The 17,283-nt window shown below is 59.9% G+C and overlaps 1 protein-coding gene across 2 annotated transcripts in view; it reads left to right on the forward strand.

The window, feature by feature from the left end:
• GABBR1 (gamma-aminobutyric acid type B receptor subunit 1) overlaps nucleotides 1-17,283 on the forward strand; it is a 52,917-nt gene that overhangs the window by 14,629 nt on the left and 21,005 nt on the right. For both annotated transcript variants that reach the window (XM_044981592.1, XM_044981593.1), the window contains exons 6-9: nucleotides 9,390-9,410; nucleotides 12,705-12,865; nucleotides 15,457-15,591; nucleotides 16,840-17,010. In XM_044981592.1, coding sequence (XP_044837527.1) covers nucleotides 9,390-9,410; nucleotides 12,705-12,865; nucleotides 15,457-15,591; nucleotides 16,840-17,010 — 488 coding nt within the window. The remainder of the gene's footprint in view (nucleotides 1-9,389; nucleotides 9,411-12,704; nucleotides 12,866-15,456; nucleotides 15,592-16,839; nucleotides 17,011-17,283) is intronic.

Consider the following 17,283-nt stretch of genomic DNA (forward strand, 5'->3'; position numbering starts at 1 on the left):
TTGAAATCTTCCACTGTAAACATGTACACTGTTAGGTTCTAAGGAGGCCTCAGGCCTACCCAAGGTGCTCTGCAAGAACGAGGCCGACACTCACACTGTGAGTAATTGGCTTTAATGAAGGTAAAGTGACACACCTGCAACGGGGACTCCAAGCGTTGCCGTCACAGAGGTGGGGAACCCAGCGCCCTGGAGCTCGGCCTGGTACGGAGTCCAAACGCGCATACAAAGCACAGCTATATTTATATCAACAACGGCAAAGCAGCTCATGCATAATGCAAAAGGGGCTTTCCACCCTCCGGGACCACCTAGGGCCGTCCCCCATGGCCCAGGGCCAGGGGCTTTCCACACAGCGGATCCAACTGGTCATGGCCGGTTTGGGCTAGCGCGCCATGCCCTATAGTAACCGGGCGCTGAGAAAGCGGAGCTGCCTGAACTAGGCCGTAACAATATCTTCCGCAACTCCCTACCTTCCTACATTTCCTCCCCTCGCTTTCTACAGCGCCTCCAAAGACCCCGAGGACCCCACAAAGCCACGTGCTACACAACAACACTTACGGACACATAAGCAACACAAATATAAGCAAACAAAGCCAAAAAGGCACAAAAGGGTCACAACAAGGCCTTGTACAAAATGTGCGGCCCAACCGCGCAACGAAGACAGCCATGACCACAGCCAGGAATCGTCTTGTTGCTGGCGGATGCCCTCCGCCAGGTGGCGAAGGCGTTCCAAGTCGGCTTCGATGGTGGCCCCTGCATCTGTAATATTAAAATAACACATACTGGTAAAATCGGAACAGGAGTGGACAATCCATGTCGCAACAACAAATAATCAACAGCCATGCGGTTCTGCAAAACTCCCCTGCGGACTTCCCCCAATTCTTGGGTTAGCAACGCAAGGACGGTAGAGGTTAAATTAAGTGCCTATGCCACAGTGCAAGCAAGATGAGCTACGGCATGATAATTATGTGCCACAAGGCCGAGGATGCCAACCAAGGTAAAGGTAAGAGCTGCCGCCTCCCGTTCCGAAAACAAGGTAACGTCTGCCTTACAGGTGGAGTCCAGGGGGATGCTTTCCCGCCTGTGGCGGCTCACGCCCCCTGGTGGGTGTGGAAAAAGGAGGGGGGCCATTCGGCCTATGGCACAGGGACCCCCAGAACTATTGGCAGGAACATAGGTGTAGGCAGTGCGGCCGCACAATAAAAACCACCCCACAGGTAATTTCATGTGTCCATATGCAAAGGAAACTTCGCTCTGATGGCGGCAGGATAACTCGGTGTTGGCATGGTTCACGGCCACATGCTTGGCATTAACAAAATACATGCAAGTACTCACGGCCGTCACATTGGCCAGGCGAAACGAGTACATGCTGGCATCCAAAGAATACTGGGCAGGACCTAAAGCATACAATTCTTTATACGGCAGATCCCTCGGGATATCATGCAGCCACGAGTGCTGTTGTAGCACCTCCAGCTCGGCACAAACACCAACAAAACAGGTTTCCATAAGGGCTCCTACAGCATATACGTGAGGAAGGCAAAAGGCCGTTGCATTCATGGCACTCTGCGCCAATGTCAGCCAAGCATTCACTGGAGACGTGATGCCCAGCGCGGCGCCCCCCCTTACAAGGAGCGCTGCGATAAGTGAGAGAGCGAAACCATACGGGGGTAGTCCTCTCCCTCCGTCAGGATGTGAGCCCAGCCTTCCCCTGTCGCCAGGACCACGGCGGCTTGTGGATCGCGTTGTGGTACCGTCCACCATACGCTCGCTAGGACATGCCATGCAGTATCGCTTGGGGTGTGCGTCTCTAGACCTGCAGGAGGTAAAGGGACAAGTTTACACAATGCCTCCCCTTGTTCCCATTGCACCGGCTCCGTGCTCACATTAGTACATGAGAGGAGGTTCACTGAGCGGTCTGAGCTCAGCCAGTATGGGGGGTAGCTCTGTAAGCCCCCGAGTACTGGCAAAACACAGAAGAGGCAGGGAGGGTCATACCAGAGCTGTGCCTGGGTGGTCCAGGGGGCCGCCGTCTGTCCCGCCTGCACAGTGCAGGGGTGAGGGGCATGCAACATTACCACACCCTGCACGGGGTCTACGACCCCCAGTGTGTGCTTAAGGTCCACCCGAAGAGTCACCGGCACCTGAGGGGCCACAGTGAATCGTTGGAAGGGTGTCTGGCCCCCGCCCAGTAGGCAGTTGTTCAGCAGCCAGACGGCTTGCTCTAATACCCCCGACCAACCACGCAGCGTGTGGGTGGGTGTAAGGCGGCGAATCTGATCTTTCAGGAGCCCGTTAAGGCGCTCGGTGAGGCCGCTCGCTGTCGGCATATAGGGAAGGTGGTAATGCCAATCGACTCCAACGTCAGCAGCCCAGGCTGGAACAGCCTGGGCCGTGAAGTGGGTCCCTTGGTCGCTTTGTAGCGAGCGCGGGGTCCCGTAGTGGGAACATAACTGCTGCAAGGCGATCAGCTGCCGCGGATGCACTGGGGTGCACAAAAAGCAGTCCAGTGTAAGTGTCCACTGCTGTCAGGGCATATTGCCAGCATTGCTCCTGGGGCAATGGCCCTATGTAGTCCACCTGCCAGTCCTGGCAGGGACCAGTGGCTCGGTGGATCCTGCCGGTTGGACCTGGGAGGGCCAGGGGCGCCACGTGAGAACAGACCGGACAACTTGCACGGACGGTGCGGCACGCTGCCAGCGGTAATGAGACGCCCTGACGCCATGCTGCGTATTGCGTTGCACGAGCCCCACGGTGACTCCCCTCTACATGGTAGCGCTCCACTACCTGTATGACCTCACTGCGGGCCATCTCGTCGGCTGCTGCATTCCAATGGGCCTTGGTAGTTTTGGCCTTTGTATGAGCATCTACGTGCCGTACTGCTAGGGGGGCTCGTTTGGCATAGCTCAGGAGCTGCTGCCATAGCACCGCCCCCCACAAAGGCCGGCCGGCCAGTTCCCACCCTTTTGCTTCCCAGGCGGTTACCCAGGTGCAGAGGCCCTTGTAGAGCGCCCAGCTATCGGTGTAGAGATACGCGCGTGGTGGGGACCACTCAATGGCCAGGGTAGCCGCCCGTAGTTCAGCCCATTGGCTAGAGCTGGCCGTCCCCCACGCCATAGCCACAACGTCCGCGTAAGGGGCATATGCTATTGCCCTCCACTGGCGGGTCCCTTGTGCGATATAAGCCGCCGACCCGTCCGTGAACCACGCATAGCTCTGCTCCTCGGTGGGCAGCTGGTCCACCGGGGGGACCTCCTCCACCGGGGAGGGGGGCACCGGATCCTCCACAGGGGACAGTTCGTCCGTGAGAGAGGGCACGTGCTCAAAAGTAACGGCTCCCAATAACACAGCGTGGGGGGTGGAAATCGTAGGCCGTCCGAGCAGCATGCGCTGCTGCAAGTAATGCTTCCATTTAAAGTGGGTAGCGCTCTGGGCGACCCCGGTCTGCACCTGGGCGGGGTCCTCCTGCACCCAGCGCCCCAGGGGTATAGGCGTTCGCACTATCACCGGCGTGGGACCGGTTACGCGCTCCGTATCCTGTAATGCCCACACTACAGCAAGGATTTGTTTCTCCAAAGGGGTGTAGCCAGGCTCCGCCCCCTTCAGGGTACGGGACCAGAAGCCAATAGGCTCTTTCTGCTGGCCCCCCACCGGCTGCCAGAGCCCCCAGGAGGCCACGTCCACCACTGTGGTGACCTCCAGCTCAGAGGGGACCCCCGGCAGGGGGGCGTGGAGCTGGGCATGCGTAAGCAAAGCATCTTTACACAGGTCAAAAGCAGTCTGGTGGCTGCGCTCCCAGTGCCGTGGGGCCGCCTTCCGTACGAGGGTCTACGGGGGTCACATCAAAAAGGCGAGGTGGGGGATAAAAGCCCGCCAGAAAGCAAGGAGACCAAGGAAAGCCTGCAACTCCTTCTTGGTCTGGGGCATGGGGTAGCCCTGCACGGTTTGCCGGACTTTCTGGGGGATCTGACGCTCTGGTCCTGCCCACATGATCCCTAGGAAAATGACTGTTTGGGCGGGCCCCTGTATTTTCTGTGGGTTCAGGGTCCAGCCCCGCGTTTCCAGGCCCGTTGTGATGGCGTGCAGGGCATCGGCCACCACCTCTCTGGAGGGGCCTGAGACCATAACATCATTGATGTAATGATAGCTGCGGGCCGATGGGGGCAGCTGCACGCGGGCCAGGTCAGTGCTAACCAATTGATGGCATATGGTCGGGGAGTGCTTCCACCCCTGTGGCAACACACAAAAGGTGTATTGTCGGGCCTGCCATGAAAAGGCGAACTGCTCCTGACTACTCGGGGCAATGGCAATGGAGAAAAAGGCATTGGCGAGATCCAGGCCGGCGTGCCATGGCTGGGCAGCCGCTGCGATGCGCTCTATTAAGGTCACTATGTCCGGCACAACGGCCGTCAACGGGGGAGTCACCTTGTTAAGCTCCCTATAGTCCACCGTCATTCGCCACGTCCCATCCGGTTTCCGCACTGGCCAGATGGGGCTGTTGTAGGGGCTCAAGGTGGGTCTAAATAACCTTGGCTTCCAACAGGGCAGTGATCGTTTGAGTGATCTCCTCCTCCCCTCTGGGGAGGCGGTACTGCTTCTTGGAGACCACAGCGGTCGGGGCAGGCAACACCACTGGCTCCCAGCGAGGGGTGCCTCGTAAGATAGTCAGTAGTCGCACCTCCCGCACCCGCGCCGCGCTTACGTACCGGGGATGGCCAAAAGCAAACAGGCCGTACTGTGTATCCACGGAGCGGCCTCGAAGAACATCTATGCCCAGGATGTATTCCCCGATAGCTGTGGCTAGGGTCGTGGCCTGGAATGGGGGCGCCTTCCCCAGGGTCAGTGTGACGGTAACCTCATACACCTGGGTTTCAGCTCCTCTGAGGCCCTTCACCAGGGCTGCGCGGCCATGGGTTTGCGACGAGTGCAGGATGGTGACTTCAGCTCCAGTATCGAGCAGCGCCAACACGTGCTGCACGCCTCCCCTCGGCCAGCGGATCGTTAGGGGTACGTAGGGGCGTTGGTCCCCCGCCTCCCTCCGTACGCCGCTGCTGCCACGCACGGAACGGAGGACCCGCCTCCCCCTCAGTAGGGGCGTGGCAACTGCCACTCAGCCGGCGGGGCGGAGGGCTCGACAGCCGTGCTGCGCTCCACCTCCTTCTCCCCCTTGCCCCCGGCGCTTCGCTTAGAGGGAGGCAACTGCATCCAGCGCTTATACAATTCTGCTGTCGGCTTCCCATTGATATCATCACGAGGGACACAAGCCTGCAAAAGGTCTAGCCACAACGTCTTTCGGGGCACACGCAATTCTCCCTTCTCCTGCCCCCCACCAGTCTGGCCCTTCTCCGGCTGTCCCTTGGTGACCCGGACGCCTCGGGGCCGTACCCCTGCCAGGGCAGTTTCTAGTTGCGTGAAGGTGATAGCCAACTCTCCGACTCGCCCGTCTGCTGCCATGACGACGGCGAGGAGGGAGGGCTTCAGTTCATCTGGGGCCAGGCGTAATAGAGTGGCCTTGGTTGACTTCGTTACCGGCATATCGTCGGGTCCGTCCGTACCCCTCGTCGCGACGGCCCAGGCCATCCCCAATTGCCGCAGCGCTCCTACTCCTTTGGCAATGGTTTTCCAGGGTGCCACTTGGGCCTCCAGCTCTTCCACAGATGGATATGCCGCATCTACTGCCACCGCTAACCAGCGGTACAAGGACGGGGACGCGATGTCCTGCCCGTTCGCCTTTGGGTGTGGAGGGTTGGACAGTTGCGCATGTACCTGCGAGTCCAGGGACAAGACCCCCAGCTGCTGCAGCTCCATTCGGAGAAGCAGGACGGTGTTCCCAGCGCTGTCCCACACTCTGACAAGCCAGCCTAAGACGTTCTCGCCAGGTTCTTGTCGGAACATCTTTATAATCTCCTGTAACTCAGTGGTCTTATAGGTTCGGGTTATGGGTGGCAACAATTCGTCGCCCGCCGCCTGTAGTTCTTGCACCGGGTGGGCCTGCGCTACCGCGAGCTTTGGCTCCTCATCCTCCTCTGAGGAGGAGGACGAGTCCCATATGTTACCATCCCAGGCTGCGGGGTCCCAGAAGGGGGCCGCAGTTACCGCCTGGACCTGCGCCGTGGTCACTGGCCGGCGCCTGAGCTTGAGGGTCGCTTATTTGCTACCCGAGCAACCAACACCTCACAGCGTCTTGTCAACTCTTGGGCGTGTTCCGCCTGGGAGGTAACGACTTCCTGGGCCACAGCGCAGGCCTCGGCCATTGCCGTGCACTCGGCTGTCTTCCCCTCCAGGGCACGCTGCAGGCGGAGCACCTCCTCATCCTGGGCCCGGAGGGCAGTGAGGAGGAGCCATCCCAGCTCTCCCATTGCCCGCCGCTCTGTCCCGGATCGCCGGTTCACCCGCAGCCGCTGCAACCCTTCGAGCAGCCGCTCGGGCGTAACTCCAGCTACTTGCTGGAATTTTGGCCAGTCGGCCGGAGCAGCCCAGCCTGCCAAAGTCCGTGCTACCGACCCCCAACGCTCCGTCTGGGGCCACCCCGGTATGCGCTGTAGGGACAGCGACGGCTTCCCTACTTCCCCTACCTTCGGCCAAAGCGGCATCATCTCCCAGAGCACCCTGCTCGCTGCGCCAATTGTTAGGTTCTAAGGAGGCCTCAGGCCTACCCAAGGTGCTCTGCAAGAACAAGGCCGACACTCACACTGTGAGTAATTGGCTTTAATGAAGGTAAAGTGACACACCTGCAACGGGGACTCCAAGCGTTGCCGTCACAGAGGCGGGGAACCCAGCGCCCTGGAGCTCGGCCTGGTACGGAGTCCAAACACGCATACAAAGCACAGCTATATTTATATCAACAACGGCAAAGCAGCTCATGCATAATGCAAAAGGGGCTTTCCACCCTCCGGGACCACCTAGGGCCGTCCCCCATGGCCCAGGGCCAGGGGCTTTCCACACAGCGGATCCAACCTGTCATGGCCGGTTGGGGCTAGCGTGCCATGCCCTATAGTAACCGGGCGCTGAGAAAGTGGAGCTGCTTGAACTAGGCCGTAACAATATCTTCCGCAACTCCCTACCTTCCTACATACACAAATGCTGAAAAGACTTAAAACGAAGGAATACTAATGAAGAACACAAAATGAAACAGTCAGACAGGTTATTATCCTTATCGCTGAATCAAACTCAAGCACGCAAGGTATAATATAACAGGCTGAGCTGAAGACAAAGGGATGACATATAAATAGTAAACACAGACACAGATACAGACAGAGGAATAATGTCCAAAAATTTCAAATGTGTGTCCTCATAGAACGCACTGTACAAGTTTGTCCTCAAAAATGTTCACCTTGAATCTGGGCCTATACACAACAACAGCCTATGATGATGGCCAAGCTACTGAGCTAGGGCTCAGTCAACCAACCAGTCACCTCTTGTAGCTACCATATGAAAATAATAATGAGGAATTCTCACACATAAATAATTCCTTAGTCAACTATATGTAAAACTATAAAGACACTAAAATGTAACAATTCTCTACCTTTTTAACACACACTTGATCCAGCACCAGCCACTAGTAGTGGTTTGTTTATATAATCAGCTGATCTGAGAGTACACCTTCATCACGGTCTAATCTTGTGCCATCAGGACTGATATATTTTTATTAATATTTATTGAACATTTTAACTCTTTAATATGACAAAATCTATATCAGTTAACAAAAAAATTATGTCTTTTACCAAATCACATCTCTTATTTGCTTATAGCTATAAGCTGAGAGTGTGTCACATTTTGGTCCGATAGGGATGTGCATACAAATAAGTTGTGAAACTCATCAAATGCCAAAAAATTAACAAGTGTCTACACTTGAGGCCCAGGCCAAATGGCCCTCCTGGCCCTCACTCCGATTGGCTCTGGGGGCAGGGTCTTTGGGGTGAGTCAGAGGCCATGTGTATGGGTCTGTGGGGACAGAGGTGCATGGGGCAGGGTCAACGGAGTGGGCCAGGATCTGAGTGTGTGTCTCTCTGGGATGAGGGGTCTGTGGGGCAGGGTCTTTGGGGTGGGGCAGGGTCTGTGGAGGGGGGTCTCTGGGGAGAGCTGTGTGAGGGGCAAGGTCCCTGGGGTGGGCCAGGGTCCGTGTGTGGGGGTCTCTGGGATGAAGGGTGTGTGGGGCAGGGTCCGTGGGGTGGGCCAGAATCTGTGTGTGTGGGTCTCTGGGGACAGCTGTGTGTGGGGCAGGGTCCATGTGTGGGGGTCTGTGGGGAGAGGGGTACAGGGGTACTCTGAGCATTCAGGGGGCCTGGGGAAAAGCAATTTTGGGGGCCCCTTCCATAACAAAAAGTTGCAATACTATAGAATGCTGTATTCTCATGGGGGGCCCCTGCGGGGCCCAGGGCCTGGGGCAAATTGCCCCACTTGCCCCCCCCGGGCGGCCCTGGAGGGTTATATGAGGCAGGGTCCATGTGTGTGGGTCTCTGGGAAGTGGGGTGTGAGGGGCAGGATCTGTGGGGTGGGCCACGGTCTGTGTGTGTGGGTCTCTGGGGACAGGGATGTGTGGGGCAGGGTCCATGGGGTGGGCCAGCATCTGTGGGGGGTGTGTCTTTGGAATGAGGGTGTGTGCGGAAGGCCTGGTCCTTGGGGTGGGCCAAGGTCTGTGTGTGTGGAAGTGTGGGGTGTGTGGGGCAGGGTCCGTGGGGTGGGCCAGGGTCCTGGTGTGGGGGTCTCTGGGGATAGCTCTGTGTGAGGCAGGGTACATGGGGTGGCCAGGGTCCGTGTGTGGGGGTCCCTGGTATGAGGGATGTGTGGGGCTGAGTCCATGGAGTGTGCCAGAATCTGTGTGTGGGGTCTCTGGGATGAGGGGTGTGTGGGGCAGGATCTGTGGGGCAGGCCAGGGTCAGTGTGTTGTAGTCTCTGGGGTGAGGGGTGTGTGGGGCAGGGTCCATGTGTGGAGGTCTGTGAGGAGAGGAGTATGTGAGGCAAGGTCTGTGTGTGTGGGTCTCTGGGGAGTGAGGTGTGAGGGGCAGGGTCGGTGGGGTTGGCCAGGGTCAGTGTGTTGTAGTCTCTGGGGTGAGGGGTGTGTGGGGCAAGGTCCAGGGGGTGTGGCAGGGTCCACGTGTGAGAGTCTCTGGGGAGAGGGGTTTGTAGGGCAGGCTCTGTGTGTGGGGTTCTCTGGGGTGAGGGGTATGTACGGCAGGGTCCATGGAGTGGGCCAGGGTCCTTGTGAGTGGGGTCTGTGTGTGGAAGGGTGTGTGGGGCAGGGTCCGTGGGGTGGGCCAGAGTCCATGGGCGGTGTCTCTGGGGCAGGGCTATGGGAGGGGCTGGGTCCTCTGGGCTATCTCTGGGGTTGGGGTGGGTGCCTGGGGCATCTCCCCCCTCCCATCAGTCTCAGCCCCTCTCTCCTTCCCCCACAGTGCGACGCCCGATCTCCACAGGTGAGTGGCTCTCGGGAGGTCCCCTCCCTCTGTCTCCCCTTCCCCCCCGGGACGGGTGCTGAGCTCTGCCCATTCTCAGACATGCCCTTTGGCACCATGAGCAGCTCCCCTGCTGCCCATGCCAGGCACCCTGGGGATTTGAGCCTGGCATGGATCACTCCGGGGCATTTACCCTCCTTGGTTCCCCCAGGCAGCCACAGGACCAGGGGCTGGGCCCTCCACCTCCCAGCGCCCCAGAGAGATCGGTGACTCCCTCAGGTTCCAGAGCCAACTGGCTCCTCCCCCTGCGCTCATTGTGCGGGCACGAGGGTGAACTCCTGGGGCCATCCTGTAGCCAGTACCATGCTGCTGGGTTGGGAGAGGATGAGCCCCACATTCCCTTCTCCCACCTTGTCCTAACGGCCCAGCCAGCTGATCCACCAGGGTGATGCTGAGCTTCACTTGAAACCTGCAGCCAAACGCCTCTGTCCCAGAGTCTGGCAGCCAGCTCGAGGGCATCAGCCACCGGGCTGGGGCTCAGGACACCTTGGTTCCATTTTCAGCGGTGCTACAGGCCCCACATGAGAGAAAGTGACTTCCCCTGCCCGTACTTCAGTTTCCCCATCTGTAAATGGGCTCTACAGGGCAGGGAATGACTCCAAGTGCATCACGGAGCACTACGTGTCTGGGAAGTGCCTGGCACGACAGGGCCCCAACCTCAGGATGTTCATTTGCCTTTTATCCTGGTCACTCTGAATGCCCCTTGGGGTAGGGGAGGTTCTCCTGCAGACCCTGCATGTCCTGACTTGTACCAGCCCTCTGGGGATAGGCAGTGAAGTCCAGGAACTGGGAGATAGAAACCATGGTGCCAATCTTTGCCAAGGGGCCTGGCTACGGCTAGCTTCAGCCCCATCTGTGTATGGCAGATGTCCACATATGGCGAGGCTGGCGTGGGGCCTGGCACCTCCCCCCCCCCGGCCACATTGCTGCCTGGCTGAGGGCAGGTGGAGCTGGGCAAAGGCTGAATTCCTATCTATCTATCTATTCCCATATACCCCATCTCTCTCTCTCTCTATTTCCTTAGTCATTTTCCCAGTTATCCATGTATCCCTGTTATCTGCATCCAGGTGCCCACCTACATCCCTCCATCCCATCCCGTTATCCTTTCATCCATCCATCCACCCATCCCTCACTCTGTTTCTTGCTGTCTATCTGTCTGTCAATTTATCTGTCCACTGGTCGGTCCATCCCCATATCTCTAGCCACCTGCTCATCCCTGCATCCATCCGGCCTTCCAGTCATCTCTTGACCCATCCATTTCCCTAGTTGTCCATCCCTCTACCTGTTCATCCATTCATTCTCCTGTCTCCATCCATCCATATTTCTTTATCCATCCCTCGCATCCATTTAGCTGTCTCTCTCCATCCATTTTTCTAGCATCTATCCACCCTCCCATCCATCTCACTCTCTCCCCCCATCCATTTCTCTAGCTAGCTATTCCTCCCTCTGTCTAGCCACCCACCTGTCCTCTGGTCCAGCTGAGGCTGCAGGAAGGGGGGTGGGTGAAGCCTGGGTGGAGAGCACCACCTGCTGCTCCAAGAGGCCATGGCCCCTATGCCCCTGGGAGACGAGTAGAGCCCAGCACTCTGCCATGTGCATGCCCCCTGCCCCTCACCTGCTCCCCAGGGGAGCTTCCCTCACCTATACCCGGGGAGCTCCTGCCATGTGTCTTTGGGGGACACCACAACCCAAGTTCTGCCTCCCGCCAAGCATCCCCCCGCTGGCGTCCATCCGAGCGCAGCTGTGGGTTGTTACCTGGGCTAAGAGTGGGAGGGGGAAGGATGCTGCTCTTAGAGCATGTTGATCTGGGGAGGTGTCCCCTCACTGTCCCTCCCCCCTCCCATGTGGGGATCCCACAGGGTCTGTGGCCCCACTGGGTGTGAATGCAGCCAAATGCCAGCGCATGGTGGGAGGGAACCTCTGCCCTGCCCCTCCACACAGCCCCCTTCCCCACTCCTCTCCCACTAACCCCCTCCCTGCCTCTCCCCCCCAACCGCTTCCTCCACTCCTCCCCCCACAACACCACCTCCCGCACCAACCCCTCTGCTCCACTCCTACTCCCGTTGCTCCCACACCCCCATCCTACCATCCTCCACTCTCTCCCCTCCCTTACTCCTCTCCTCCATCTTTCTCCTCTTCCCTCTACCCTCCCTTCCCACCCCTGCATCTTTCCCCCTCCCAGCACGTCCCCTCTCCATCCCTCTCCTCCCCCCTCTGATCCTTCCCTCCTTTCCCCCACTCCCTCCCACATCCCCCCTTGCCCACTCTCATCCTTCTCCCTCCTCTCTCTCCCTCCTCCTCCCTCCCTCTTCCCCTCCCCCTCCTATCCCTGTATCCTTCCCTCCCCTCGCTCCTCCCCTGCCTATTATCATCCTTCCCCCTCCATCCTTCCCCTTCCCTCCCTCAATCTTCTCCCTTCTCTCCCCCTCCCATCCCTGCATCCCCCCTTCATCCTTCCCCTTCCCCTCCCCCTTGCTCCTCCCTTTCCCTCACTGCATCCCTCCATCCTTCCCTCCCCTCCCTTCCCCCACTCCTCTCCCGCATCCCTCTCCACTCTCATCCTGCCCCCTCCCTCTCTCCACCCCCTCCCCTCCATCCTTTCCTCTCCTCCCTTCCCCCACTCCTCCGCCACATCTCTCCCCTTGCCCACTCTCATCCTTCCCCCTCCCTCCTCTCCCCCTCCCCTCCCCTCCATCCCTCTTCCCCTCCCATCGCTGTATCCTTCCATCCTTTCCTCCCCTCGCTCTCCCCTTCTCACTCTCATCCTTCCCCCTCCATCCTTCCCCTTCCCTCCCTCAATCTTCTCCCTTCCCTCCTCTTCCCCTCCCATTTCTGCATCCCTCCATTCTTCCGGCCCTTTGCTCCTCCCCCACCCCTCCATCCTTCCCCCTCCCATACCTGCATCCCTGAATCCTCTCCCTCCTCCCCTCCATACTTCCATCCCTCCCCCTCCCCTTCCATCGCTACTCCCTCTCCATCTCTCCCCCTCCACTCCCAGCATCCCTCCCCTTCCCCTCCATCTTTCCCCCTCCCCTCCCTCGCTCCTCCCCCTCCCTGCATCACCGCATCCCCCCGCCCCTCGCTCCCTCCCGGCCGGTCCCCCCGCCGTCGCAGAGCCGCGCGCCATGGCCGGGCCCCGGGCCGCCGCCGCCGCCCCCCGCGCGCCCCAGCCCTGAGCGGCCCGGCCCGGCCCGGCCATGCGCCCCGCCGCGCTGCTGCCGCTGCTGCTGCTAACGAGCTGGCCGCTGGCCGCAGGCAGGCGGGCGGTGCACATCGGGGCGCTCTTCCCCATGAGCGGCGGCTGGCCGGGGGGCCAGGCCTGTCTGCCCGCCGTGCGCATGGCGCTGGAGGACGTGAACCGACGCCGGGACATCCTGCCGGACCACGAGCTGCGCCTCATCCACCACGACAGCAAGGTGCGGGGGGCTCTGTGGAGGGCGCGAGGCTCGGCACCAGTGGGGGGCACCGGCTGGGGGCGCGGAGCACCGGCAGGGGCGCGGGGCTGGGCACAGAGCGCACCCGCGGGAGGCACGGGGCTGGGCATGGGGGGCACTGTTGGGGGGGCACAGGGCTGGGTATGGGGGGCGCAGGACTGGGCACAGGAGATGCAGGCCTGAGTATAGGGGGCATGGGGTTGGGGGGCGCAGATGACACGCGGGGCTGGACATAGGGGGCACCGGCTGGGGGCGCGGAGCACCGGCAGGGGTGCGGGGCTGGGCACAGAGCTCACCCGCGGGACGCACGGGGCTGGGCATGGGGGGCACTTTTGGGGGGCTGGGCGTGGGGGCACCGGTGGGGGGGCACAGGGCTGGGTATGGGGGGTTCGGGGCTGGGCCAATGATAGGGGCATAGGGCTGGGTATGGGGGGCGCAGGACTGGGCACAGGAGGTGCAGGCCTGAGTATAGGGGGCATGGGGTTGGGGGGCGCAGATGACACGCGGGGCTGGACATAGGGGGCACCAACAGCACAGGGGGCAAGGAGGCACCAACAGGGCTGAACACAGAGCACCAAATGGGGGGCACCGATAGGGAGTGCAGAGCTAGTCATGAGGGGCACTGACAGCTCAGGGACCTGGGGGATAAGGGGGCACCCAATGGGGTTGGGCATGGGGCTGGGCACTGGGGGCTCCCGTAGGGGGCCCAGGGCTGAGCATGGGGGGCACCACCAGCACGGGGGCTGGGTTACAAGGGGGACACCAACAGAGCTGGGCACGGGGGGCACCAACATCAAGGTGAGCTCAGGGGCACTGGGCTGGGCACGTGGGATATCGGGGGTACAGAACCGGACAGGGGGTACCAACAGCAAGGTGAGCAGGTACCAGCTGGGGGGAGGTGGGCCTGGGGGGCACCAGGGAATGGGCAATGGGAGGAGGAGGCAGCATTCCAGAAGTGTGTGTGTGGTGGGGGGGGGGGGGGCCTGCACTGAGGAGGCAAATGGCTGGAGGGGAGACACTGAAAGATGCATGCTCCCGTGTGCTGTGTCTCTCGCACACTCATCCTGCATCTCGCACACTCGCCTTGCCCCCTCACGCTTCCCTTTGCTGTGTCTCTCATCCTGCCCCTCCCATATTCTGCCCCTTGCACATCATCCTGCTCCTCTCTCACTCCCCTGTGCTGCCTCTAGCACACTCCCCCTGCCCCTCACACTCTCCTGTGCTGTGTGTTTCACACACTCAGATCTGCCTTTGCTGGCTCTTCCTTGTGTGTTCACACTCACTCCACTCCATGTACACCTGATTTGTTGCACACTCACTGGCTTTTTGTGCACCCGGTGCTCAGCCCGTCTCTTGCACGCCCACTCTCTGGTTTCCTGGGGCACTCGGAGTTACTTTGCCTCTGGCACACTCATCCCTGCTCACTCCATCCCTCACACCCGCCTCCTCTCTTCCAGTGCCTTCTTCACGGAGCCCTCACTGCCTTTAGGAGAGGAGTGGGGTCTGGTGGGTTGGATTGGGGCTGGGAGTCAGGATACCTGGGTTCTATCCCTGGTTCTGTGAGGGGAGGGGAGTGGGGTATGGTGGGTTGGATCGGGGCTGGGAGCCAGGATTCCTGGGCTCTTTCCTTGATTCTGGGAGGGGAGTGGGGCCTGGTGGGTGAGGATGGGAGCCAGGAGTTCCCCCCCCGCCATGGTCCCTCTGTGTGTCTGTCACCACAAGAGCTATCTAAAGTGTACCCAAGGAATTGGTTGGAGTGGGAAAGTCTGCAGAATATTCCTGTGGGAGGAGGATGGTTGTTGCTGGCTTGGAAAGGTGAGATCTTGGTAGGGTGTGGGTGAGCCGCTTTCCTTTCCCCCCTTTTTGCTCCCTGGAGGGCAAATTTTTCAATGAAATTTGGGAAAAAAATTCCAAGAAACTAAAACTTCCCTTCTCGAAATGCACAGTATTGAGTGAGACCTGACTTCCTCCAACAGCTTTATTCTACCTACCTACCTACCTACCCCGACCTTCTCTCTCTGATCTCTCAGCCTGTCCCCATGCCTCTGGATCTTCCCTGCCTTCATGTCCCCACCTCTCTGTGTCTCACCCCCCTCTTAGCTCCCCAACTGTCCCCCCCTAATCTCCCCTGACAGGTTGCCATGGCAGCACAAGCTGCTTCTCCTGCTGATGGGGTTGTCATGGAAACTGATCTTCTCTCCCCCAGCTGCCATGCCCTGAATAATTCATGGGCCCCTCCTGGTGTCCAGCCAGGATAGGGAGGATGGGCTGTGACCTTCCAGAGAGGAGTTGGGGGAGGGGGAGAGCAGAGAGCCAGGACTCCTGGGATCAATCCCAAGCTGTGGGAGGGCCATGGGGTCTAGTGGTTAGAGCAGGGGGGCTTGGAGCCAGGATTCCTGGGTTGTATCTCTGGCTGTGGGAGGGAAATGTGGTCTAGCGGGGAGTCTGGGAGTCAGGACTCTTGGTATACAGCTGGGTGGGTTGGGAATCAGGATGCCTGGCTGTGGGAACGGCGTGGTGGGGTGTGGGGTTAGAGCGTACCATGGGTGTGATGGTGGGTCTGTGCCTTGCAGTGTGACCCAGGCCAAGCCACCAAATACCTGTACGAACTGCTCTACAATGACCCCATCAAGATCATCCTTATGCCCGGCTGCAGCAGTGTCTCCACCTTGGTGGCCGAGGCCGCCCGCATGTGGAACCTCATTGTGGTGAGAGGGTCCGGAGAGTTGGAGGGGGGAGGGAAGGTTATGTGGTGGGGGAGGGTTGTAAGGATTCGTATGTGTGAGTATGGGGGTTGTGTGAGGGTTGGTGCATGTGTGGGGAAGTGTCACGGATCTCATGTGGCTCCAGAACAGCCCCTGGGAGGACCCCTTCAGTGCGGCAGCCCCGTTAGGGTCATGCTTCCTCCCCGGGGTGAGCCCCTTGGCTTCAGTACCTCCTGGGACTGAACCTCGGCGCCTGGAGCACGCCCACCATGAGCTCCCTGCAGCAAGTCCACCTGGATTGGCTCCCCAACAGAGGGAGACTCGTTCCCCTCAAAGGGAGCCATGCACCCTCCCCCGTGTTCTTAAGCTGCAGTGCCTCCCCGCTGGCGTTGTGAATGCAGGAGGGTTTGTTAGACGTCTGGAACACAGCATGCCAAGTCCTTGGGTAGCACAGAGAACAGCACTGTCCATCTGGGTCAGTTCAGAGCCTAGAGCTCTCCACCGACCCCTTCTTCGGCCCTGTCCAGAAACTTCTCCCGCTTCCCGCAACCCCACCGGGCCTGTCCTCCATCCTTCAGTCCTTGTTCCTGGGCAAACATTGTCTCTGGGCCCTTTGTTCTCCAGCTGGTCACACCTGGCTGGCTTCCTGTGAGGGTCATCCATGGTCAGTAGTCGCTAGGTACCGAATGTCCGGGCAATTGTCTTCTGGGCCTCTTCATGGCATGGGGCAGCCAGGTGTCAGTCATCCCTGGATCTCTGCAAAGAGTAAACAATCCCCACCCCCCCCAGTCAACTGTGCAGCATATGGGGGAAACTGAGGCACATGCTATTCATGCAAAACATTATGAAATATTCCCACTTGGTCAGAGGAAGTCATGTCTTGGGACGTTGTGTGTGTTGGGGTGGGAGGTGTTGCACGTATTGTATTTTGTGGGGGATAGGTGTCGGGGTATGGTGTGGGTGTGTTGGGGTGTGGGGCTCGGTGTCAGGGTATTGTGTGTGTGTGTTGGGGTGGTGGGTGTGTGGGGGGCTGGGTGTCGGGGTATTGTGTGTGTGTATTAGCGTGGGGGACTGGGTGTCGGTGGTGTGTTGGGGGGCTGTTGGAGTGAGGGGCTGGGTGTCGGGGTATTGTGTGTGTGTGTTGGGGTAGGAGGCTGGGTGTCAGGGTATTGTGTGGGGAAGGGCTGGGCATTGGGGTGTTGTGGGGGCATGTGCTGGGCTGCCCACACTGAGCCAGCTCTCCTCCCCCAGCTGTCATACGGCTCCAGCTCCCCAGCACTCTCCAATCGCCAGCGCTTCCCCACCTTCTTCCGCACCCACCCCTCGGCCACTCTGCACAACCCCACGCGCGTTCAGCTCTTCAAGAAGTGGGGCTGGACCAAGATCGCCACCATCCAGCAGACCACGGAGGTCTTCACCTCGGTATGGCTGCGGTGCCCTGGGCCCCTGACCCCCACAGAGCCCCGGGCCCCTGACCCCCACAGGGATCTGACCTCCACATCCTCCCTGACCCCCATGGCGCCCTGGACTCCTGACCACTGCAAGAATCTGCCCCCAACATCCTCCCTGACTCCCATGGAGCCCCGGGACCCTTATCCCCACATTGCCCCCCCCCCTGGAATCCTGGTCCTCACGCCCCACATCCTCTCTGACACCCGCGGGGCCCAGGACCCCTGACCCCTGTAGCCACCCTGG

Source organism: Mauremys mutica, chromosome 12 (assembly GCF_020497125.1).
Source record: "Mauremys mutica isolate MM-2020 ecotype Southern chromosome 12, ASM2049712v1, whole genome shotgun sequence".
Classification (NCBI taxonomy): Eukaryota; Metazoa; Chordata; order Testudines; family Geoemydidae; genus Mauremys; species Mauremys mutica.